The sequence below is a fragment of the Pseudonaja textilis genome, chromosome 1 (genome assembly GCF_049901715.1).
Source record: "Pseudonaja textilis isolate UNSWEBS1 chromosome 1, rPseTex1.2, whole genome shotgun sequence".
NCBI lineage: Eukaryota > Metazoa > Chordata > Lepidosauria > Squamata > Elapidae > Pseudonaja > Pseudonaja textilis.
Window position 1 is genome coordinate 144,751,055 of NC_141990.1, and position 24,490 is coordinate 144,775,544.

General features: G+C 38.1%; 2 protein-coding genes across 3 annotated transcripts in view; both read right to left on the reverse strand.

The window, feature by feature from the left end:
- Nucleotides 1-12,164, reverse strand: part of LOC113442653 (beta-soluble NSF attachment protein) — a 34,877-nt gene extending 22,713 nt beyond the window's left edge. Inside the window, exons 1-2 of the mRNA XM_026710363.2 lie at nucleotides 11,950-12,164; nucleotides 2,774-2,853 (exon numbers count right to left, since the gene is read on the reverse strand). Coding sequence (XP_026566148.1) covers nucleotides 2,774-2,853; nucleotides 11,950-12,056 — 187 coding nt within the window. The 5' untranslated portion in view covers nucleotides 12,057-12,164. The remainder of the gene's footprint in view (nucleotides 1-2,773; nucleotides 2,854-11,949) is intronic.
- Nucleotides 12,165-16,541: 4,377 nt separating this feature from the next.
- Nucleotides 16,542-24,490, reverse strand: part of GPCPD1 (glycerophosphocholine phosphodiesterase 1) — a 54,912-nt gene continuing 46,963 nt past the window's right edge. The window contains exons 18-21 of one of the 2 annotated variants that reach the window (XM_087918776.1): nucleotides 24,187-24,322; nucleotides 23,651-23,811; nucleotides 19,021-19,058; nucleotides 16,542-18,110 (exon numbers count right to left, since the gene is read on the reverse strand). In XM_087918776.1, coding sequence (XP_087774902.1) covers nucleotides 18,049-18,110; nucleotides 19,021-19,058; nucleotides 23,651-23,811; nucleotides 24,187-24,322 — 397 coding nt within the window. In that variant the 3' untranslated portion in view covers nucleotides 16,542-18,048. The remainder of the gene's footprint in view (nucleotides 18,111-19,020; nucleotides 19,059-23,650; nucleotides 23,812-24,186; nucleotides 24,323-24,490) is intronic. The other variant, XM_026710411.2, reaches the window with a different exon arrangement.

Here is a 24,490-nt window from a genome sequence, read left to right on the forward strand (position 1 = left end):
AGACACAACACTTGTATCTTATTTATGATTTATAATAATTTATGATTTTATATATATGTGTGTGTGTGTGTGTGTGTGTGTGTGTGTGTGTGTGTGTGTATGTATATATATATATAAAAACATGTAATGCAGAGGTCTCCAATTCCCAGCCCATGGACTAGCATCGGTCCACTAGCACCGGTCCACGAACCATGCAAAGAAGCGAAGCCCCATCCGCAGAATGCAGGCAGCACACAAAAGCCACACCTTCTCTGGCCTGTGGAAAACCTTTCTCCATGGAACCAGTCTCTGGTGCCCAAAAGTTCGGGAACCACTGATGTAAGGCATGGTTCACAAGCTAAATTTAAAAAAAAACTCCATTGCATTGATTATGTGGATAGTACAGAATATACACTGCTCAAAAAAATAAAGGGAACACTTAAACACAATGTAACTCCAAGTCAATCACACTTCTGTGAAATCAAACTGTCCACTTAGGTAGCAACACTGATTGACAATCAATTTCACATGCCGTTGTGCAAATGGAATAGACAACAGGTGGAAAGCATAGGCAGGTAGCAAGACATCCCCAATAAAGGAGTGGTTCTGCAGGTGGTGGCTGCAGACCACTTCTCAGGTCCTATGCTTTCTGGCTCATGGTTTGGTCACTTTTGAATGCTGGCGGTGCTTTCACTCTAGTGGTAGCATGAGACAGAGTCTACAACCCACCCAAGTGGCTCAGGTGGTACATCTCATCCAGGATGGCACATCAATGCAAGCTGTGGCAAGAAGGTTTGCTGTTTCTGTCAGCTTAGTGTCCAGAGCAGGGAGGCACTACCAGGAGATGGCCAGTACATCAGGAGACGTGGAGGAGGCCGTAGGAGGGCAACAACCCAGCATCAGGACTGTTACCTCCGCCTTTGTGCAAGGCGGGACAGGAGGAGCACTGCCAGAGCCCTGCAAAATGACCTCCAGCGGGCCACAAATGTGTATGTGGCTGCTCAAACAGTCAGAAACAGACTCCATGAGGGTGGTATGAGGGCCCGACGTCCACAGGTGGGGGTTGTGCTTACAGCCCAACACCGTGCAGGACATTTGGCATTTGCCAGAGAACACCAAGATTGGCAAATTCGCCACTGGCGCCCTGTGCTCTTCACAGATGAAAGCAGGTTCACACTGAGCACATGTGACAGATGTGACAGGGTCTGGAGACGCCGTGGAGAACGTTCTGCTGCCTGCAACATCCTCCAGCATGACCGGTTTGGCAGTGGGTCAGTAATGGTGTGGGGTGGCATTTCTTTAGGGGGCCGCACAGCCCTCCATGTGCTCGCCAGAGGTAGCCTGACTGCCATTAGGTACCGAGATGAGATCCTCAAACCCCTTGTGAGACCATATGCTGGTGCGGTTGGCCCTGGCTTCCTCCTAATGCACGATAATGCTCGACCTCATGTGGCTGGAGTGTGTCAGCAGTTCCTGCAAGATGAAGGCATTGATGCTATGGACTGGTCCACCCGTTCCCCAGACCTGAATCCAATTTAGCACATCTGGACCATCATGTCTCGCTCCATCCACCAAAGCCACGTTGCACCACACACTGTCCAGGAGTTGGGGGATGCTTTAGACCAGGTGTGGGAGGAGATCCCTCAGGAGACCATCCGCCACCTCATCAGGAGCATGCCCAGGCGTTGTAGGGAGGTCATACAGGCACGTGGAGGCCACACACACTACTGAGCCTCATTTTGACGTGTTTTAAGGACATTACATCAAAGTTGGATCAGCCTGTCGTGTTTTTTTCCACTTTAATTTTGAGTGTAACTCCAAATACAGACCTCCATGAGTTGCTAAATTTGATTTCCATTGATAATTTTTGTGTGATTTTGTTGTCAGCACATTCAACTATGTAACGAACAAAGTATTTAATAAGAATATTTCATTCATTCAGATCTAGGATGATCTAGGATGTTTTTGTGTTCCCTTTATTTTTTTGGACCAGTGTATATAACACACACACACAAAAGAAAAAAGTAAGATCTTTTTTCTTGTGGCACACTACAAACAAACCCATCGCATATCTTTGTGCTGTGATGTGCTAGTTGAAAACTACTGATTTAGATGAAGCAGAGACTTCTGTTGTTAGGGAGACACATTAATTATCCTATAGCAAACCTTCAGAAATATATTACTGGTTCATAAAGAGAACAACCAAAAGAGAACTGCTCAATGAAATTAACAGTTGTGCAACCAGTTTTCCTATACATTTACTTAAAACAAACTAATGGTGAAAATATCACTCCTCAATTTGTATACCACGGAGCTGAAAATACAGCATGCATAATAATTTCCAAGGAAGCATGAACCACCCTATTTCATTTGGGGGGTGGGGGAAGGACTGGGTTATCCATGAAGGACAGAGAAAGGCAATTTACTGTATGCAGAGGTGGATGGGTTTTAAAGTTCGGTGCTAGTGAGTCACCACTTGAAACATCAGATAAAGCAGCTAAATCCCCAGCTTGTGATCACTTCTATGTGCAATTAAGGCATGTTATTTCAAGATAATGACTTTGGATTAATCCCCTTGGCTATTGCAACAATATCTGAATTTTCTGCAGGAAGACTAAGGGACCTATAACCCAATTCTCAGTGGCTCCAATCAGCATGGCCATTCTTGAAGGGTGTTGGGAACTGAAGTCAAGCAATATCTGAAGGATTACAGTACCCTCCACCCCTGTTGTAGTGATCTACAGGCAAAGCTATCCTTTATATTTATAAAGAAAATAAAAATGTCTATATATACCACTCCAGTTCTTGGCTATCTTGAACATATTTGCAGCTCTTGTGTACATTTCACATGCTTCTTCAAGCTTTGTATTTCCTCTAGGAGAAATAAAAGACACAGAATTAGAAGGAGATGGGTACCGTTGCACTATGAAACAGCCAAATATGAAACATATTCAAAGAATACAAAGAAAAGTTGAGAAAATAAACAACGCAGAAACCAGTTCCCCATAAATACTGCATGCTGCAAGCAAAGAATCCTTGGTTTTGTAAATGCACTGGAAGCTGAATTGTGCATAGTGAGTAGCCGAGAAAGCTACAGAGATCTTTGACATCTTTACTAATATTTCCTCCTGACACAATGGCGCTTTCTCTGTCTCACACACATATATGTATTACATACATGTTGCTTGAATGGATCCAATCACTGCAGCATGCAGAAAACTGGATTGTGCAGCCCCTCTAGAAAAGAATCAGGGAGGCTCTATTGTTACCATTTCAGTACTAACAAAATACTCAGAGCCAGACCTATATTAGGTCTAAGAAGTTGAACTGGAAGAGGGGGAGAGTTAGGCTGAAATCCCTACTCAACAGAGCTTCTGGACAACATTGGGCCAGTCACTCTGTCCAACCTACTTCATATTGTTGCTGTTGTAAATATAAAACAAAGGTGTGAACCCCTCAAAAACCTTCTTAAGCTTCTAGAGCAAAAAAATGGGATGTAAATAAATATGTAAGTACTGGGCAAGATGCAGTGTTCCCAGAAAGAGAAAAATGAGGGTCATCATTATATAGCACTATTAAATAGCGCTTTAATATTATAGTAGTCTCTTTCCAAGTGAACGTAAAGATACTAAGAAAGCCCATAAGGTTAAATTGGTCATTTATACTTAGTGGGAAGCTGAGTCTATTCATAGATGTGATTGTTCATAATTTGATCATAAAATGTTTAAAAAAATCACAGGAATTATTTAACAAAAACAAAGAATGAATTTTATCCTAACTTTGGAATCACGGGCAATATTCCTGTTAGCTTGCCAATTTGGAAATTAAAAAAAATAAATAAACATCTACTATATTCTAAGGCAGCCCTCAACTTACAACCACAATTCAGCCTAAAATTTCTGTTGCTAAGCAAGACGTTGGTTAAGTGAGTTTTGCTCCATTTTACAACCTTTCTTGCCAGAGTGGTTAAGTGAATCACTGCAGTGCTTAAGTTAGTAACCTAGTTGTAAAATGAATCAGGCTTCCCCACTGACTTCGCTTGTCAGAAAGTCACAAAAGGGGATTACATGACCCCGGGATGCTGCTATTGTCATAAAGACATGGCGGTTGCCAAGTAACTGAATTTTGATCATGTGACCATGGAGGATGCTGCAACAGACATAAGTATGAAAACGGTTATAAGTCACTTTTTCAGTGCCATTGTAACTTTGAACGGCCACTTAACAAATCAAGGATTATCTGTACTAATAAACAGTATGATTGCACATAGTCCTAATTTTATTCCATAGGCATACAATGAGGGAAAAGGATTTATAGCAGATATACAAGTATTTTCTCAGTCACAAATTTTGGTGAAAGAATCAGAGAGTTTTGCAGAAGATGAGAAGGAATAGATGGGATTATGATGATTACACAGAGTCAGTGGGCCACCTTATAGTATGTGTGATGACCCTGAGCGTGGGACAAAGGCAACACAGTCACATAAGTAGGAAAAGTCCCTTTAATACTTCCAAATTTGCCCCCAATGTCCAGTTACCTTCGGCTGGAGAAAAAACTCTCCTAAGAACAGTCTTTAAATGAAGGAAATTCAGTCCGAAAACAAAGTATATATAAATAAAAATAAAAATAAAATAAAAATCCACAAACCATGCTGCAGCAATTAACTGGACAGGGCAGGATAAGGAATTGCAGACTTCAAAGACCAACAAAACACACACAATTGGGAAGACTCCAGGAACCCAGATAAGCCTCGACCATAAAAGATAACTCACGATTTGCCTTTTTAAACATTGTGTTCCCAGCTGCAGCTAATGATGGGAATCAGGGCCCTTTCCTCCCCCGTAAGCCACACAACCCACGTTGTTCTTTTCTCCGTTCCTCCCTGCGTGCCCTAGGATGAAGAGGAGGTGGGCCTGGATCTTCTGAATTCCCTCTGCCTTGCTGTATCTTTCCCCTGCTCTACCCAGCCAGACTTTGCCATTCCCTGGTTTCTTCCACAGCCAATGGAGCCACACACCCCACTCCATCAGTTGCTCGGCCTCCCCCTCAGAATCAGATTCCGACAGGGATGTGACAGTATGCGCATGGATATGATATGGTGGTAGGTAAGTTGCAGCTTGCTTGATGGTTTCCCACAGGGCCCTTAAGATCCAGTTCTTATTCCAGCTGTTGGACTATGGTGGTTGAAGTCCCCTATGCATGTATGTTTGTGGTATTAACTGAATCGCCCACCTTTTTATTGTTATATGCACTCTTTTTATTGTATTTTTCTGAAATGGTATTCAGGAATGACCTTGGGAGATAGGAGGAAAAGCTGCAGCCTAAGCAGCCATCAAGCAAAAGATATTTCAGCCCATAGGAGGAGGTAAGGAAAGCACCTAGTTTTCAGAAAAGTAAAAGCAAAGAAGGGAAGGGGTGCTTTCAAACATGATTTTCTTACAACAGATTTAGTGCTAATACAGGTAATCCTTGACTTACAACCAGAACGGAGCCCATAATTTACATCATAATTCACGACGATTGTAAAGTCACAGCACCCGCCTGACCGATCTTATTTTACAACACTGGGTTTTTTTGCAACAATCATAAAGCAAGCCAATGTCATGTGACCAGGGAATGCGGCCACCAGCCGTAAGAGCGAGTTGGTTGCCAAGGCACCCAAAATGCAGTCATGTGACTACGAGGTGTGTTTGCATGTGCCACCATCGGAAAACTTCAAGTACCTTTTTTAGGCGGGGGTTTTTGGGGGCATAACTTCAAATGGTTGCTAAGCGACCGTTAAGCAAAGACTATCTGTACTCAGGGTTGGTGCTTCTTGTTCTGGACTTCCTCAAAGGGCTGACCATTTCTTGTTTTATTTTTAATGCTATGAGCCACCCAGAGTCGACGAAAGTTAGCTGCTATCTATGATGAACTATATACTTTTTAGTTAAAAATATGTTAATATTCTGGCTCAGAATGGTAGGAAACCGTGATATTGATTTTCAGCAATAATTTTACCTATCTTCAGGGATGCACTTACAGGGAAGCCTAAAAAGAGATGAACGTCTTCATGTGGCTGTATATCAGAGGTCTCCAAACTCGGCAACTTTTAAGACTTGTGGACTTCAACTCTCAGAATTCTGGCTGGCTGGAGAATTCTAGGAGTTGAAGTCCACAAGTCTTAAAGTTGCCAAGCTTGGGGACCCCGGCTGTATATGATGTGAAATAGGAATAACCTGGAGGAACAGGAGGAAGAGCTGAGGCTTCCCAGGGTGTGGCAAACAGTCCCACAGGTGCGTGGTTCTGGGGCTGCTTGCTGCCCCACAAGACTAGATGTAGGGGAGCCAAAAAGACAGATGGGGGGAGGGAATAAGCAGACGGGGGGATTTGAAGCACTCTGCACTTTAAGTGCAGATGGCCTGCCAAAAAGCTAAATTTTGATCATGTGACCGGGAGCACTGCAACAGTCATAACTTTGGGCACGGGTTGTAAATTCCTTTCTTTCAGTATTGCCATAACTTTGAAAGGTCGCTGAACAAACTGTCATAATTCGAGGACTACCAATACACATACATCTTGTATTGTTCTCATTTTGTTAAAAAAAAAAACATAAAATGAATTACTCTTCCCGGTCATTTTTACACAACTAGTTTTATGGCTTTTTAAGTGCAAGTGAACCTTATTTCACTGTCAACTCTTTTTAATTTCACACTTAGGTTTTTAGCTTGAGGCCTATTCACAGTTGGCTGCTATCACTGGGAAAACAAAGTAGACTTTCTGAATTTAAATAAATGCATATCGAACAAAAGGGAAACATTTCAAAAGTGAAGGCTGACAGAACTAAATCTGTTTTATGGTTATTGTAAGGGAAAATATCCAGCTCCACTTGCTAGTTTGCATGCAGACGTAACTTCTATTAGAAATTTGTAATGGTTTATTGAGTCTTTACTGTTTTCCCAGAATCATAAGAAGATTCCTAAAAACTGCATGTTCTCTTAAACTATGGACTAATAATATTATTAGTAAAATATGCCTTAAAACTACCAGAGTCTCTACCAGAGCATTTTTTTTTAAAAAAAAGAGAATACTGCATTTTGGGGTTACATTTCCTAACCAAAAGGCCGCAACAATTTGCCTATGGCTTATTTTAAGTATCCAAAATTCCTTCTGCCTGTCAATTCACTCTCTGTCTGCAGAGTATGACTTGCTGATATTCAATCCGGAGATTAGAGGAGAAAGCCATCCATCCCCAGATATGCTAAGGGGAAAAAAAAGCATTGCAAATCAAAGGCAGCACAGTAATTCCTGATTTAAAACTAGTGCCACATTCAGTGCTAACCAGGGCCAAAATAAGCTTCTTTTTCTTCTCTCTTTCTCTCTCTCTCTCTCTCTCTCTTTTTGTTTGCTGCTTGTCAAAGGTCAAAAGTACTTCCATGCCAATTCATTTCATGCATGACACTGACCAGATGAATCTGTTCAGAAGAAGACTTAAGGCGGGTGGGCATGTGATAACTTGAATGTAAACTTTAACTGCAGCCATTTGCAGCATAAAATAATAATATAGAATATATGGAAATAACATATTGTAATAAAAAGATGCAGAGATAAAAAGCAGTTATAGGATAGTAAAGACTGCCCCAATCGATATTACAGGGAAGAAGAAGAATGAGGAGAAGGAAGAGAAGTCAAGGCATATTATCAGAAAACCAGGCCAAAATAGAAATATTTAGGTAAACAGGTATAGTTTTATTCATATCTAAATGAATAAAGTATGGGTAAATCTAACATCATTATAAAGCTACCCTATATAAAATATATTAGGCAGTACGTAAAGCATGTAAGTATTAGTATGCACTAACAGCTCCAATCCGAATTGTCTTCCTACCTATTGAAGCAACTCCTTCTGACTTATCTTGACACTAACAATGACAAAAATCACAAGTGCTAGAATCAGCTCACAAACCCATTTGCACTGGGCTGAAAAGGTTAAGGAATAAATGGGGATGGGTGGCTTCCTACTTCCTGATGTGAGTAGCTCCGTAACCTTTACACAAAACAGGTAAGAGATATTGAAAGATCTGGGTTCAGCAGTCTTAAGGAGAGGGAAGAACGAACGGCAAGTTCCAGACTTGGAAAAAGAAGATTAAATTCCTGAAGAGCCTTACCTGTCCTCCCTCTCTCCCTAATGTGCCTCTCCACAAATACTACAGCACAGCAATTCTACTAACTGTAGTAAATAAAACATTCATGTGTTGGAGCAATATAAAAACAAACAAAACAATTCGGAGATGCAAGAAGGATTGACTACGTCGAAGTTTATAGATAGCAGCATCTGGTGCCAATTATTATTGCCAATTCATTTCAAGGGTGAAAGATAGAAAGAGAATAACAGAGACCAACCTCTGAAGAGTATTTTCTTCAGAGTTACAGCTATTCAACCACAGCAACGCTGCTTACTGGCACCACCCAGAGGTGGTATTGAGCAGGTTCTGACCAGTTCTGGAGAACCGGTAGTGGAAATTTTGAGTAGTTCAAAGAAATGACAAATCCCACCTCTGACTGGAGATTTTACAGTATCCTTCCCCTGCCACGCCCACCAAGCCACACCCACAGAACCGGTAGTAAAAAAAATGAATCCCACCACTGGCACCACCCCCAGAATCACAAAACACCAACATTTGTTTTCTCTGCATTTATAAGAATCAACTGGTGCTATAATTTTTCCCTATTTTTTCCCCTTTGGTATAACAAGCAGGAACAGTTGCACTGAAAATGGGAACATTATGTATGAAGAACACAGAGATGCTGTCCCAATCCAGCAGTCCCCCCATCTGTATATTTTTTTAAGAAAGAAAACACTGAGATACAGATACATAATTGGGCCCTGAACTATAATTTATGCTATTTATCTAGCACTAACTATTTACCTAGCACTAATCTCTTTAAAAAAGACAGAATTAAAGGTTATCAGACACCAGATAATCGACCAATAAACTGAAAACAAATCCTCAAATTTTCTATGTATAAAATAGAAAGCAGATGCAGAAAGCATTTAGTTTGAATTGAAATTTCTCATCCTAATTCTTACTGCAGCAACTGAAATGATATACAAGTAAAATTATTATGCCAATTTAGACCCTAAGTGGAATTTGACTAAAAGCTTTCCCTACAGTACCAGGAAAACGAAGAGCCCTAATTAATGCACATAATTTAGACTACAACTTGGAATAGCAATCAAGACATGGACTGTACAGTCTGAATACAGTGGGTTATCTCAGTTGCTATTTATGAGAACTGTCCTAATAGACAAGCTGGGTAAAAAAAGATAAACTAGCAACGCTAAGAGTAAACAGCAAAATAATATCATTAGCAGAAAAGAGATTGAAGTGGCAATTATTGAAACACAGTGTCATAAAATCATCATAAAGGGTTCTTTTAGAAACCAACAAATTGTATAAATATTAAGTATTATATATTAATATTGTTGCATTAATTTAGGCAATTTCAAGGACTAAATGACAGTGCAGTTGTGTGTGGAGATGTTGAATGTTTCCCCTCATTTTATCTTACTCAGATCTTTGAGGTAAATTGATGAACTTTAAGTTTAAGCAGAGTCATGAAATACGGCTTTCCCAATCCCAGACTAATAGCTTGATTAGTAAACCACTTTGTAAACATGCAAATTCTCTTTCAAGATGAACTCCTGGTGGCATTCTGGGCATGTCCATATAGTTTTTCAGCAACATACAATAGTAATAATATTAATAATATGGAAATGGTATGCTCCTGTCTTCTTCCAGGGTGGAATTTTGATTTCACAATCTAACCTATACTTCTCATATTTTCTGGTTTCTCACCCATGTGCGAAGCAGATCTAATCCTGCTTAACTTTCTAGTCCACATGAAGTTTGACTAAATGTTGCTATTTTAAGGAACCACACAAAATACTATCCTCCTGATACTCACCGATCTATTCGTTTTCTCAATTTTGGATCAATGAAGAACCTTAAACAGACGTTCTTTTATACCCAGGGTGCCATGAAAGGGAATTACTGACAAATTGTAGAAGATGGCCCTTATGTCTGCTATAGCTGAGCTGCACAGCATTGTAACAGTACACTGAAGATTTAATAATAGTCCATAAGATTTCATGATTCATAGACTATTTTGCTGCCTTCATGAAACATTAGTCTCAATTGACAGGAAAAAAAAAGGTAGACAGAAGAGCCCAAAGACTATGTTATACAAGAAATCCAATTAGACTAATGGAACTTAAATCTGTAGAAAATAAAAATTTAGATCATTTGCAACACAAGTCTCTATGGAGATTCTCAGTCATCCAGGTTGTCCCAAAGCTGCTGTTTTTTTTTCAAGATGCAACTGGACTTTCTGGTTTTTCTTTGAAGACGTTTCACTTCTCATCCAAGAAGCTTCTCCAGAAACGTCTTCAAAAGAAAATGTGGCATGAAACCAGCTGGCTGACCTTGGGCCAGTCACTTTCTCTCAGCTCTAGGAATAAAACAATGGCAAACCACTTCTGAAACACCATACCAAGGAAACAGCAGGGACTTATTCAGGCAGTCTCTCAAAATAAGACATGAGTGAATGGAAGGGAAAAAAAACTTTTTAAAGACGCCAGGCAACATAATTAAGGCCTTAACTCCAAACTGTATGCTTATTGAATTAGTCATTGATATATTATGACATACATACATACATATATATATATACACATATATAATAGTGAATTCTTATCTAGCTGGAGATGAGAGCTTTAATCCAACATGCCTGAAGGTACTGAGTTGGGATACCTAGTATATGTTTAAGGCTGTATATTAAAAACAAACTCTAGAGAGGTTGATTATTATGAATAATCAATTTTGATTATTTGAGCCATCTTAAGCACTGCTTTTGATGGCAGCTTTATCATGTCTACACCTCTCACTGTCCTTACCTATACAGGTTCCCCTTGACTTACAAACACAATTGAGCCCAAAATTTCAGTTGTTAAATGAGACATTTGTCAAGTGAGTTTTGCCCCATTTTATGACTTTTCTTGCCACAGTTGTTATGCGAATCACTGCAGTTGATAAGTTCGTAACCTGGTTGTGAGGTGAATCTGGCTTTTCCACTGACTTTGTCAAAAGATGGCAGGAGAGGAATCAAACAACTCTGGGACATAACAAAGGTCACAAAGACAAACCAATTCATTGCCTAACGTCTGAATTTTGGTCCCACAACCAGGGGGCTGCTGCATAGGTTGTTAAGGATGAAAAAACGGTCATAAGTCACATTTGTCACATTGTAACTTTGAACAGCCACTAAATGAACCCTTGTAAGTTGAGGACTACCTGTACTAGGGCTACCTCCGCTGACTTCTACTAACTCTCCATACCTATGACCACAAGTCCACAGGACAGCATGCAGCATTAAATCCCGGGAGGGCCATTATAATTTCATCAGAGTCCTTGTCCTCATTTTGCAGACCTCTCAAATGTGCCCTGTCACTTCGCAGCCTTCCTGCAACCTGCCTTCAGACGTTCTGCAGGTGGCAACTTCAGATTAAGGGCCGCTGGGGGGTGGGGACGGAAACCCTTTTATTTACAACCCTTGAGGGTATGTAGAATTAACTCCAGATTTCTTTTTCCACTCGCAAAGCTTCGGCTTCAATTGACTCGGGTTCGCCCCTTCCACGGCGCCGCTCCGAGCCAGAGGGTGAGCCCCTATTCCAACAGGGTCGCCCTCTCTTTCCCTATAAGCCACCCCGCAATTCTCCCTTCGCCCGGGCTATTTAACACGTGTATGTGTGTGTGTGTGGTGATGGTGGGGAGATCAGCACAAGGATGCCGGGGCGGAGGGCGGCCGGATCTGAAGACCCAGAGCTGTCTGGTGGTAGCGCCGAGGAAGGTATCTTTTTAAGGCCAAGGAGAGCGGTGCTTTGCTCCCTCCCTCCCTCCCTGCCCCTCTTTTTCCCGCTCGCTGGCTCACCCGAAGAACCCCCGGAGGAAAGACTGGGAGGATTTGACCCGCTTCTCGGCCTCGGCCAGGAGCTGCGCGGCCTCCCGCTCCTTGTTGCCCGCAGTTGAGGCGTCCATCTCGGCGGCGCTCAGGCAGGAGGAGGAGGAGGAGGAGGAAAGACGGCAGCCGCCTGCGATGCTCTGATTTCTGGCGAGGGCGGCGTTGGGATGGGGGTGGGTGGGTGGGGGAGAAGGAGGCAAGGAGATGAGCGCGGAGATCCGCCTTTTGCTCCCGCTCCGCCTCTTGCCTCGCCTCCCGCCTTCTGTCTCTGGCGGCGCCGCTCGTTTGTCGCCCCCCCCACCCCTCCCCCGCTGTGACACCGTGGAATAATTTGAGCAACCTGCAAATGGATTCACCTTTATGACGTCATGAAGTTCTACACACACACACAGAGAGAGAGAGAGAGAGATCTGTAGCTTCCCCCATGCCATATGGGAAAACTTTCCTCCTGAAATACGCAATACCCTGAACCTCCTTGCCTTTCATAAACGACAAATACAGGTAGACCTGGAATTAACAACAGTTGGCCTAGCCTATATGCTGCATATAGACTTTAAACCAGAGATCTTTTTATTGGGAGTCACACCCAGACATATGCAATAAAGAACGCAAATATTTGATTGTAAATGTCTTAACAGCAGCTAGAATTGTATTTGCGAAGAACTGGAAAAATGACAAAATACCTATGCAGGAGGAAGTTATCAAAAAAAAAAATTATGGACTGTGCTGAAATGAGTAAACTGACATTTGAAATTAGAGAACAAGAAGACAAGCAATTTTCTATGATACGGGATTTGTTTTATCAATGGTTGGATAAAAAGGCATGGTAATACTGTATAATAGACTAGATAATTTTGTGATAGAAATCTAATAGATTGATATAAAACATAATACAGATATATATATATATAACTACTGGTTGAAAGTATAACAAATTTTAAGATAAAATGTGGAACATCTCGTATAAAACGAATGAATGAATAGTTTAGTCATGGATGATTAATAACTGATAAATATATAAACATATATTAGTTTGACAATGTGAAGATTGATATAAATTGTGAGTAAATGACTACAAAAGTATAGCACAAAAGTTACATAACCAACTGACACACTGTATGTATATAAAATGGAAGAGGATTTTATGTTTTTATGTTTTTGTATGTGTATGTGTTTAAAAATAAAAAAAAATCTAAAAAAAGAACAGTTGTCTAGTGAGGTTCAACTGAAGAGATTAATGATCATTTTTCACACAACCTTTGTAGGATCTTCATTTATTTTTTATTTATTTTTATTTGTCAATTGCTTACAAGATAATAGGTATAAGTAAAAACATAGTTATGAATACATGGATACATATAAGAAAAATTTTAAAAATATATAAAAGAAACAATAGGACAGGGACGGTAGGCACGTTGGTGCTCTTATCTCCGTGATCATGTGATTAAAATTCAGACACGTGGCAATTGGTTCATACTTACATCCGTTGCTGTGTCCTATGGCCCATGTGGTCCCCTTTCGCAACCTTTGGACAAGCAAAATCGATTCACTGACCAGCCGTGTTACTAACTTAATCATTCACGTAACAACTGTGGCAAGAAAGATCGTAAAATGGAGTAAACCTCACTTAACAAATGTCTCACTTAACAGAAGGTTTGGGCTCAATTCTGGTTGTAAGACAAGGACTACCTGTCAAACACAAGGAACAATGGATGGAAACTAATCAAGGAGAGAAGCAACCTAGAATTAAGGAGAAATTTCTTAACAGTGAGAACAATTAACCAGTGGAATAATTTACCTTCAGAGGTTGTTGGTGCTCCATCATGGATTTTTCAATAAGAGATTGGACAGCCATTTGTCTGAAATGGTATGGGGTCTCCTGCTTAAGCAGGGGGTTGGACTAGAAGACCTCTAAGATCCAAATCTATTACTCTTATTCTTCTATTCTCCCATCAAGAGTTTAGGACCTATTGGTGTGAAGTCTGCCCTTTAGACAAATTGTTCATTATTTACTTCAGCTTGTATTTATATGCATCCCTAGCTTAAGGAAAAGGTGCAATGGACTTGAACAACATATAGAACTGTGTGATAAAGTATATTTTTCAAGAACAAAAGTTGAACCTGCTGAATACCACTTCTGGTGCATATGTGTGCCTTTGCTGTGCAGGTGACTAAAAAAGATAGGAAACATGGTGGTTCATACTGCAGTCTGTAGTTATGCACTTCTGCTTAAAATCTCAAATGGTATTAGGGTAACCAAAAGTACTGTAGTAATAGTGTATGATTTAAAAACATCCAATAAAAATAATTCTGCTGTTTGAACAGAGTGATAATCTCAAATGACCACTATATTCCAGTGTTGCTTTGTTTGGCCCAGAATTTTAATGACTGTACAGAAACTGATGAACCTTCAGATTATTTGGTTTTCCTTATTCAGGATTTAGTATCAAAAATCTCAGAGAAAATTGTCTTCACCAGCTTTGAGGAAGTATCAGTTTCAAGAATATTGATACCTTCTGCTTTTTTAGCTGTTGATTACACATGCATAATGTCAACACATTTGCCTATTCTGCATCCAATTATTTAATCTTATTTTATGGGTTATTTTAAAATATATTTTTGGTTATAGCATTATTTTTGGCTTCTGTTTATTTGAAATGTTCAACAAGAAAACTTCAGACTATTTCAAAAATGTATTTATACATAGGTATAGTCATTTTTTTCCCGTATTATATTGCTCTTTTTGTTATTATCTCATTTTCACACATAGTTCTTCCCACTTCATCTTCACAATAACCGTTTGAAGTACTATAGCTGAGCAATTATGAATAATCTCTGCCTAACCTCACAAACTATTTTCCCATCTAATTCAAAATTTATGCATGAACATGCTTTTCTGTTTTGTTTCAGCCACTTTTAAAACCTCTTATTAATATTTTAGTTTTTTTAACGCAAGAGATCATAATCAGGCGATTCACACCAGTTTGGAATTATTGGAATTTCATTAAGTCAACCCTGTTGAGAGTAAAATATTGTATTTTAGGAATCCAGTTTTGGAAAAATCATCTTACTGCTTAGAATGCTGGAAGGGAAATTCATAGCTAGAATGTTTTTGTTGCCTTTGTTTTCAAAATAGTTTGCTTAGGGACACGTTCTGCAGCCTGTTATTCTTGATAACCAGTTTTTTTCCACAACTAACCAAAACAAAACAGAATTTAAAAAAAACTCCAACCAACAAAAAAACACTACCCTTGGAAATCCTTCAGTTGCGTGAGAAACCAGGAGGTGCAAATTTAAAGCTGCTGTTTGCTTGTTCTCATGTCAAATGCTCAAATCTTTCATGTGCTCAAATCTTTCTTTCTCCTTTCAATCCTCCCACTGCTACAAAAACTTTGTTCAACAACATACAGTACTTATCATTGCTTACCCAAATCACGGACTGATGAATCCTATTTTCAGGGTTAACACTTAAATTGTGCCTGGTTAGTTCGACCACAAGATGTTGGCATAAATTAGAGGGGAAAAAGTAGTTGGAGGGGGTGGATTTGTGTGAAGAAGTTAGCAGAGGAATACCATGTAAAGGGAATATTGGAGACTGGATAACAATTGTCCAAGAGTTAAATTCCAGCAATGGCTTCCCAAGGAGAGAATGAAACATTTTTAAAAATAAAGCAGGGATTTCAAGTTACAGGCTTTGGTTTCATTTCACACAGCTAGATTCTGCACGACAAATGTATTTCTTGAAATACAGATTGTTTTAATATGATGTGCCTATTTCATTTTTTCTCCCTTCCTGTGTAGCTACTCTGTATGATATTTTTCAATAATAATAACCAACATATCAGCATCTCACAAATTCTACTTGACAGTATGCTTGAGGGCCAGAGAATCAGTTGAACTTTCATCTCTCTTAAAGGACAAGTTTTACAAATTTTTATAAGACAAGAAAAGCTATATGCCTATTTTAAGTACTTCCTCAGAAGTATTTATCTTCCCCGGAAAATTATTGAGGCCTTAAGAAATAGTATCTCTGGCATTATCTAAAACCAGTAATGCACCCATTCTCACAGAGCACATGCTATTTCACAAAATAACAAAATGTTGAACTGTTATGGAAAGCAAATGTAAATTAAAACTGATCAAGATGGATTATAGACAGAATCTCTGTATTAGGGATACACACACTCTCATGTCCAAGCAGGGAATGCAGCATTAATGAAAAGATTGAGACAAGATGAAGCTCTTTATATATATTCACATTTTCTTATTAATATTAAGCAATATTATAGATTGTACAGCACAAAGCAACCTGCTTTAGCAAGTTTTTAAATCACCAGATCCAAATAGATAGAATCTCTTAGAGCAGCTATCATCTAGAACAATAACAATGCAGGGTGTAAAAAGCAGGTGGCATAAGCAGATAAAGTTCAAATATATGTTCCTACAAAAGAATGTATGACATAATTTAATTCTGAGTAGTAATACTTAATCTTTAGTTGATTCCAGACGCAAATATCAGATAAACTCACAATATTTCCAAACTATTAATAAAAGAGACAATGTTGATATAAAACATGCTTTTATTTTTAAAGTAGGATAGTGCCCAGACCTTAAGACCATATTGTCTGTTGAGGATAAACACAAATAACAAAGCTTTAGAAAAACAAACTGGGTTGTACAGATTTCCATTTATGCAATAATTCATACTTAGTAATACATACTTGCATTTATTTGATCTATATCAATTAGCTTTGTACAGCGGTGACAAGGTTCATATCATACAATTTGATTGGCCATTGCAAGAAAAAATAAATATATTTATAGTTCAATTTTTATTATGTATTTAACACTTCAATAAAAAGGTAACGAAACTTCAGTTTCAACTACCTGAAGTTTGTAGAGAGGTCTGAGCTCAAACACATGCAAACAAATATGTGACAAATACTCTATCATAATTTTGAATAAGTTATACATAGTGTACATTAGCTAGAGGTTGAAGACTATTACATTCTGAAAATCAATTAAACTGTGTTTTAAAACAACAACAACAACACTATCACATTTATTGGGCGAGGAATACAGAAATAATAAAATCTTCATTTTACTATATCCACATAGAGGCTTGTGGTTTTTCAGCAAAGATGCAAGCATTTTACTCAGCCCTTATTACCCTTGCACTATGTAGCACCACAAGGGCGCAAAGACTGATGCATACATCTACAATATCACACCTAGACCCCACTTGGTTTTTGGATTGTGCATTTAATATTTAAGTACAATGATATTTTTTTCAACCCAGAATCAACCACTAGCAATTTGATTTATATTGATTTACAACATTCAGATCACCAGTAAACTTTAGATACAAAAACAGTGAAGGGATACTATTGACACTTGGGTTGCTAAAGAGATCATACTATTTACCATTGTGTCTGGCAGTATAAACAGAAAAGAATAATAGCCCAAAGGAAATAGGTGATGGAAGGATAGAATCTATAGATTGCAATGTGATGGCACACATTTGTATAGTTGCATGCATCAGTGTAAATGCATGCACTTGAGGTATTTTTTCCACTTGAAAAAAATACTATACAGTACATTATTATCTATTATGACTGAGCCTGAATCACTTAAAATAATGATATTTGGCTGCTTGGATCCTAGCTACATAGATAACTATTGCATTTCTGATTCTTCAGAAATTAGGTGCATATGTTACAATACCATAGATTCTATCTTAAACTGCTTAAAATGTATGAAATCCATAGAACTAGAATTATTCAGGCATTTTAGCAAGATTTGATAATCTACAATAACATTTAATGTTCTACAGTGGACCATGAATTATTGCTTCATTTAGATGCAAGACGTGCAGAGTCTGTTACCATAGTCAGCAAAATTAATGTGTTTCATGTGAAACAGCATTTTTTTCTCTGTGAGTCCATTAGAAACTGGTTGTACTTTCTGCCATTCTTGCTCTTATCAGACTGCTATTGCAGTTACACAGAGCAAAATTAAAGTGGCTAACAGTGGGACACGCACAGCTTTTAAGCTCTGGTAACTCCTTCTTCAGTCGTTCAAGCTGCTCTGTCTGGAATATATTTGGCTGCTCGGGCATCCAGTCATAAATCCTAAGATAGACATACAAAGAAAAGAATTAAAATCTACTATCAATCTGTAACAAAGCTGTATTGGAAGCTACATAAAAGTTTAATGACAACACTTAAAAATTATTGAAAATTTAATAATCATCTTTTAAAATGGGTTATATGTACAGTTTGTATCCTAGCATGTTCATCTATATCAATCAGTGATCGTTTCCAAAATAGCCACTCGGTATCTAATATGCTACTAAGTGGAAGTCTGGAGGTAACAATGCTAATACGGATGCCAGAAATGTTACTTGTTGTTAGGCATTACTAGGTTATAAATTGAGCCAAATTTCAGACTGCATGCATCAACTCAGCATAATTCCACTACTTATTATTCACATGCCATGTTATTTAATTTGTATATATACTGGGGTAGGCACTCTACAGTTACCCAGGACTGAGATAATGTTGCCCAAATAAAGCAATAAAATGGCCAACATTTGGCAAGATCTCTTGTTCGGTTACCAAATATGGACTGAAATAGATAAGGAAACCTGATTTTGCTTATTACCATAATTATCCCTAACCTTATCCCCAGATAGATCAACACTGTGTGGCAGAAATTAGAGAGACTAGAGTCATTTCAAGAGTGAAAACAGATGTAGTTTATGTTCCTGTCTCATTCATATCCTTAAAAATCCAGCAAAACACCAAAACGCATGCAAATAAAAATACCCAGCCCAATCCTTTTTTGAGGTGACTACTCTTCCAGAATTGTCACCCCAAGTCCTTTAGGAAGGAAGTTCCCCTCACTCTATAGCTCATTTGCTAAAGAAAGCATAGTATAAACCTTGTTTTCAAATCAAAAGCATGCCATACAAAAGGAATTAAAAAGAAACTGGGATCCCAGAATTATTTTAGAAAAGCATTCTGGGAAGCAAATACAAACCTGGCATATCACGTGCTAGTTGAGGATCTTGTAAAACTCTAGAGAAAGAGGAATCCATGTGTCAAGGGCTAATTAGTTGCTTGCCTATTGCAGATCCTGAGCTAGCATGCTCAAAATTTTTAATGTTCTTAAAATGGGAAAGAAAATCTGTTTTACATATAACTCTGGGTTATCTCTGATGATTGGCAGTTAGAATGAGTCTATCAGTATCTATGGCCACATGTTCCCAATCCCTGCTTCAGATTCTTGTCAATGGTTTTGTAAGTATACATATTTTTGCTTGTTCTCCCAAAACTAAGAATCATCCTCAGGGCTCCAGTTTCAGAAATATTACGATTACAACTATAATATAGTTTCAAATGGATTGTTCTGTTTTAAGATATTCACTATGGCCTTAATTAACACACAATGGATTTTTAAAAATTCCTTCCTGACAGTCTTAAACATAAACATTACATATTAAAGCTGAAGCCAAATTGCTTTTCAAAACATATCTCTTTACAGCTTGAAAAAATATATATTATCAAATATTTACATGTGTATTCCAGTCTAAATAAATTTGTGAGAGCCAATGATTCTTTAAAGAATGAAATAACAATCATAACAGCAACATTCTAGCCAGAGAAAGCATTTAAGAAAGGAGATGCACTCAAGGTATATACCTGATTCAACTGAGCATTTTAGATGTGGTGTAGCATTACCAATAAAGGAGAATAGCATTAATCTGAAGGAGATAGGCAATAACTGAGTCTTCTATGTGCTCCTTCATTCATATCTTTGAAGTCTAGCCTTCTAGCAATAACTTCAATTTTGTTGATACTGGGCTTATTAAAGTAGCAGTAATATCTCTACTTGTTTTCAATAACATAGGAAAGGACTCCATATGTTAGGCCCAAGTTGCCCAATACTAGTGGTCTACCACTATATCAACAAGTCTACCCAAGATATCATAAAAAGGAAAGCCAAAATATTTTTTTTACTCTATTAGTTGAATTTTTGATTGAAAAGAAATATAAGATTAAAATTTAGTCTTGTGTAAACAAAACAAGACAAGCTGGATTAGTGGTTGGAAAGACCAAGTTGTAGTTTTGTCACCATCATGGAGTACAAAATAATAGTCATGTATAAATAAAAAAAATGGATTTGTGTTTAAAAAAACCTCTCTAGTTTGATAGCTCGTTATGTGCTATTTGTATGGCTCTAAATTTCTTTTCTTGCTGTCTTCGAATATGTGCCACACTTCTATTTCTGAATCCTTATGAGGCAATCCTAAACCCAAATAAGTTTGGACTGGATTGCACTCTCAGCAGAATTATCCACATTTGGAATACTAACGTAATACTGAATAACTTGGCGACTTACATATTTATCTTACACCAATGGATAGGAACATCGTTGCTGGATAGTGATACTCAACAAGATGGTTCAGTTTTGTCTTCCAGATCTGAACACTAATTTACTCTATCCTTTTGTGTGCCTTTGAGTTAGTGTTAACTCTTGGCAACTGCTCCAGACTACTCCCTGCAGTTTTCTTGCCAATAATTTTTGAAGTGGTTTACCATTGTTTCCTTCCTAGGGCTGAGAAAGAATGACTGGCCCAAGGTCACCAAGTTGGTTTTGTGCCTAAGGTGGGACTAGAATCATAGTCCCCAGTTCTAGGCTGGTGCCTTAGCCATTACACCAGCTGGCACTCTTATTTAAGCCTATTTGAGTTTTATCTAATGCAGCATGGAATTTAATTGGGGACTTTTTGAAAACTGTAGTACTAAAGTCAACAATCAAAACCTGGTTTCATTCAATCAAGTCTTTTACAATATTCTCTATTTTGAGATGCCAACTTCCCTACACAATGACTGGAGTTGATCCAGTTGTGAGCTACCTTTAAGGAGATAACTAACTGCTGCATTTGGTTGGTCTTAATGGTTGGTCAACCACGAGACTGATGGCTAGTTTTCTATCCTCGCAGGTAAAGTGTGCTAAAATTTAAAGTTTTGAGTATTTAATAGCTGAACAGCAGTATGGAGGAGAAAGGGCAGGGATGCAGGTGTTATGGTATCCAGATTGGCTGACAGATGATTCCCTAGAATGATTAATTCATTCCAGACCAGTTAAGGATGATAACTAAGACCCATCCTCTCTACTACCTTCAAAGGTTTGTAAGGCATTACAGTCTACTTGCCTATGCCTATTGTACAATGCACTACTGTTTATTTTGTAGAACTAAATACGTTCTTTCCAAATAAGGCACAAAGGAAAATACACCAATAGCTGCACCTGAAATCTGATAAATGGAATTGTTTTGTCTCTCCATTGTTCTTCACAGAGGGAATAGAAACACCCTTAAATAAAACCAACACCGTAAAAGAATTGTAATGAATATCACCAATATGATTATCCTGATCTCAAATAGAAAAAATCCAGCTCAAAAAAACAGAAACTAGGAAGCTGGAGGCCAATTAGATTTTTTTGGACATAACCAGATTTCCTAGAATCTGTGAGGCCAAATGGGATATTTTCTCTGAAACTGACATCGATAACATCCTATTAAGTTTAAAACACCTCCAAATGCCAGTATTGCTCCTCTTCTCGCAAGCAGTGCCAACACCCCCACAGAGTAGCTATTCACAACATTACATTACATTAGCATGATAAAAATTCAAATTTGGGATTAGGTCAGCAAATGAAAAACTTTATTTGAAATGTGTTGCAATCAGAGACAGATGTTCTACTTCTTCAAATACTTCACCAACATAATAAAGCCAAGTAACTGTTAATTTATTATCAATGAATTTCAGTGCATTCTCCTCAGAGAATTTAAGGATGTGCATGAAATGGAAACTTGCCAAACAGTTCTGAGTAGGCTGCAGTTTTGCAGAATCAGTATCTAAACCATTCCGGTTGTTCTGAAGTGAAACCAGGGTAAAGCTGGTACACTTTGCCCCCCCCCCTCCTCTTTTTCATGGGCTACATACAGATCCATCCACCAATTGTCCTAGTGCCTTATCTTTCTTTTTTGCCAAAATTAAGGCAAGGCTCATGGACAGCTATGGTTATTCAAACAGAATGACTGGCCCAAGGCCCAAATAGACAATTAGAACAATTAATCAGTGGAACACCTTGCCTCCAGAAGTTGTGAATGCTCCAACACTGGAAGTTTTTAAAAAGATGTTGGATAACCATTTGTCTGAAGTGGTGTAGAGTTTCCTGCCTAAGCAGGGGGTTGGACTAGAAGACCTCTAAGGTCCCTTCCAAATCCGTTATTCTATTCTATTTTATTCCAAATAGCCCATACCCATCTTCTCAACTTCCCTTCCCTTAGTCACTGATGTCCTTGTCCTTTTCTCATTTTCTTCATTCCACTCAAAACTCTTTGGCTCAGAACACAAGTTTTTATATCTGGATCAAACACACATTTCAGTACAGAAATGGACTGCCTGAAATGAATTGTTCAATGCATGAATACAATGCTTTGCATGATAAAGGATGTATTGGAAAGGGAATCAGGACAAAATACTTACCAAAAGGTATAGATTTACATTCTAGTAATTTCTATGACCTGATCTGGATTTAAATTCCTATATAGATATGCAAATATAAAGAATCCCTTGGGTAGAGCTTGACTCCTGATGACTACATGAACACATCCATGTAATTTACTGACCAAAATGTAGAAATGATTTATTCAGCAATATTTGTTTGACTTCCCAGTATAATCTATTGCTTTGGGACTTCATGGTAATTCCCCCATCCAAGTACAAATCAATTTTAATATTGCTTAGCTTTTTTTCTAGATTAGTCATAGTTGCTAGGAGTTAGTCCTATGTAAATGGATATTTGGAAATAAATGTTTTAGATCTGCTGTTTTCTAAATCATTTGATACAACATTGAAAAGAACTATAAATTTGGCCTAGGCAAATGTTTCATTTAATTACCGGCCTGATGCAGATAAAATGCAGACTATCTGCCGCACAACGTTTGGTGATGAGAAGTGCATGTATATTTATCCGTTCTTCCTTCCTCCTTTTACACAGGCATCCCTGAAGCAAGTATAATTGTTATAATATGCCACTCATACCATGTCAAAGCTGGTTGCTCATTTGCATACAGTTAAAATTGCATACAGTATTTTGTATTAAGTATGTTCATCATTCATATTAGTGATTTTATATTAAAAGCATTTGGTTTCAAAACTGAAAGTGCAGATGACATGGCTGCAACACATGATGTTGAGGATGTCTTATTAAACATGTATGCTGCCCAACATCCAACAATAATGATAATTTATTAAACTTGCATTCTGCCAGGCTCTCAATAACTCTGGGCAGTTGACCATGATCAAAGAAATAAATTATAATAAAATCAATAAAAAAATAAAAGGTATAAGATGGCAAGTGCAATGAAGTGAGGTGTCTCCCGCACTGAAAGCTAGATAAAGAGCCATAGTAGATGTAAGCATAGAGAGTAATTTTGATCACTTGTTTGATTAGCCTGGCCTAGGAAATGAAGTTGATTCTTAAATAAGAGCACAAATACTGAAATAAACCAGTCATAGTAGGGCCCAACTCAAAAAATGCAATCAGCTTAAATGTTCACTATAAATTACATGTGATAGTTAGGATGCTGCAATACCTATCATACACCAGACCATGAACTCCATATTCCCTCAGTTTCTTCCTGTTCTCTGGCTCATTTGCTTCGTCTCCCCAGCAAAAGACAACTAAGCCTTTAGATATGGCGTGATCAATATACGATGGAGTTTTCAGCAATTCTTCAGTATGTGCGTTAATACCCTGGAAAAGAAATATGTAGCATTAAATACATGTATCTGGGGTATTATAATGCATAGATCAATTTGAATTCATCAGAAATGTCAACGTTTATAAAAATACTATGCAGTCATTACAGTACCCTTCTAATATTTAGTTTGCAACCAATAATAATAATATAGTCTATGCAGCACTTCAGAATACACAAACATATTCATCAGCATCTAACCCCCTGAGATAGTTATGGAAGTGGTTGCTCTAAAGTGCAGCAAAAAGGGTCTAGATTTACATTTCAAAATATACCTTCTGGAGATCAAAACTGTGGTGCTGTCTAGGCAATGGACAGGAAAAAAAACTCAAATAGTTGCCATGAAATTATCTTATTGTTTTACAACTTACCAGCAAATTTTCAAACAGTGCAAAACTTGTAGCAATCGCTGTTGTACGGCATCTGAGATCCATGAGTTCTGGGTAAGTATCACATTTCCCTTGAGTTAGAAACAATATGGGATACTTATTTTGCTTATGTCGGACCCTAGAAAATAAGATAAAAAGTTTATTATCTTCTGTATGGTTCCAATATTATTTTATTAATTTAATATTACTTAAGTACATAGAAATGGCTATGTAGTATCTTACAAGGTGTTAATCTATTAAGGAAATTAGAGTGAAGTTAGGATCACCACCTTAGTCGCCAGCTTGC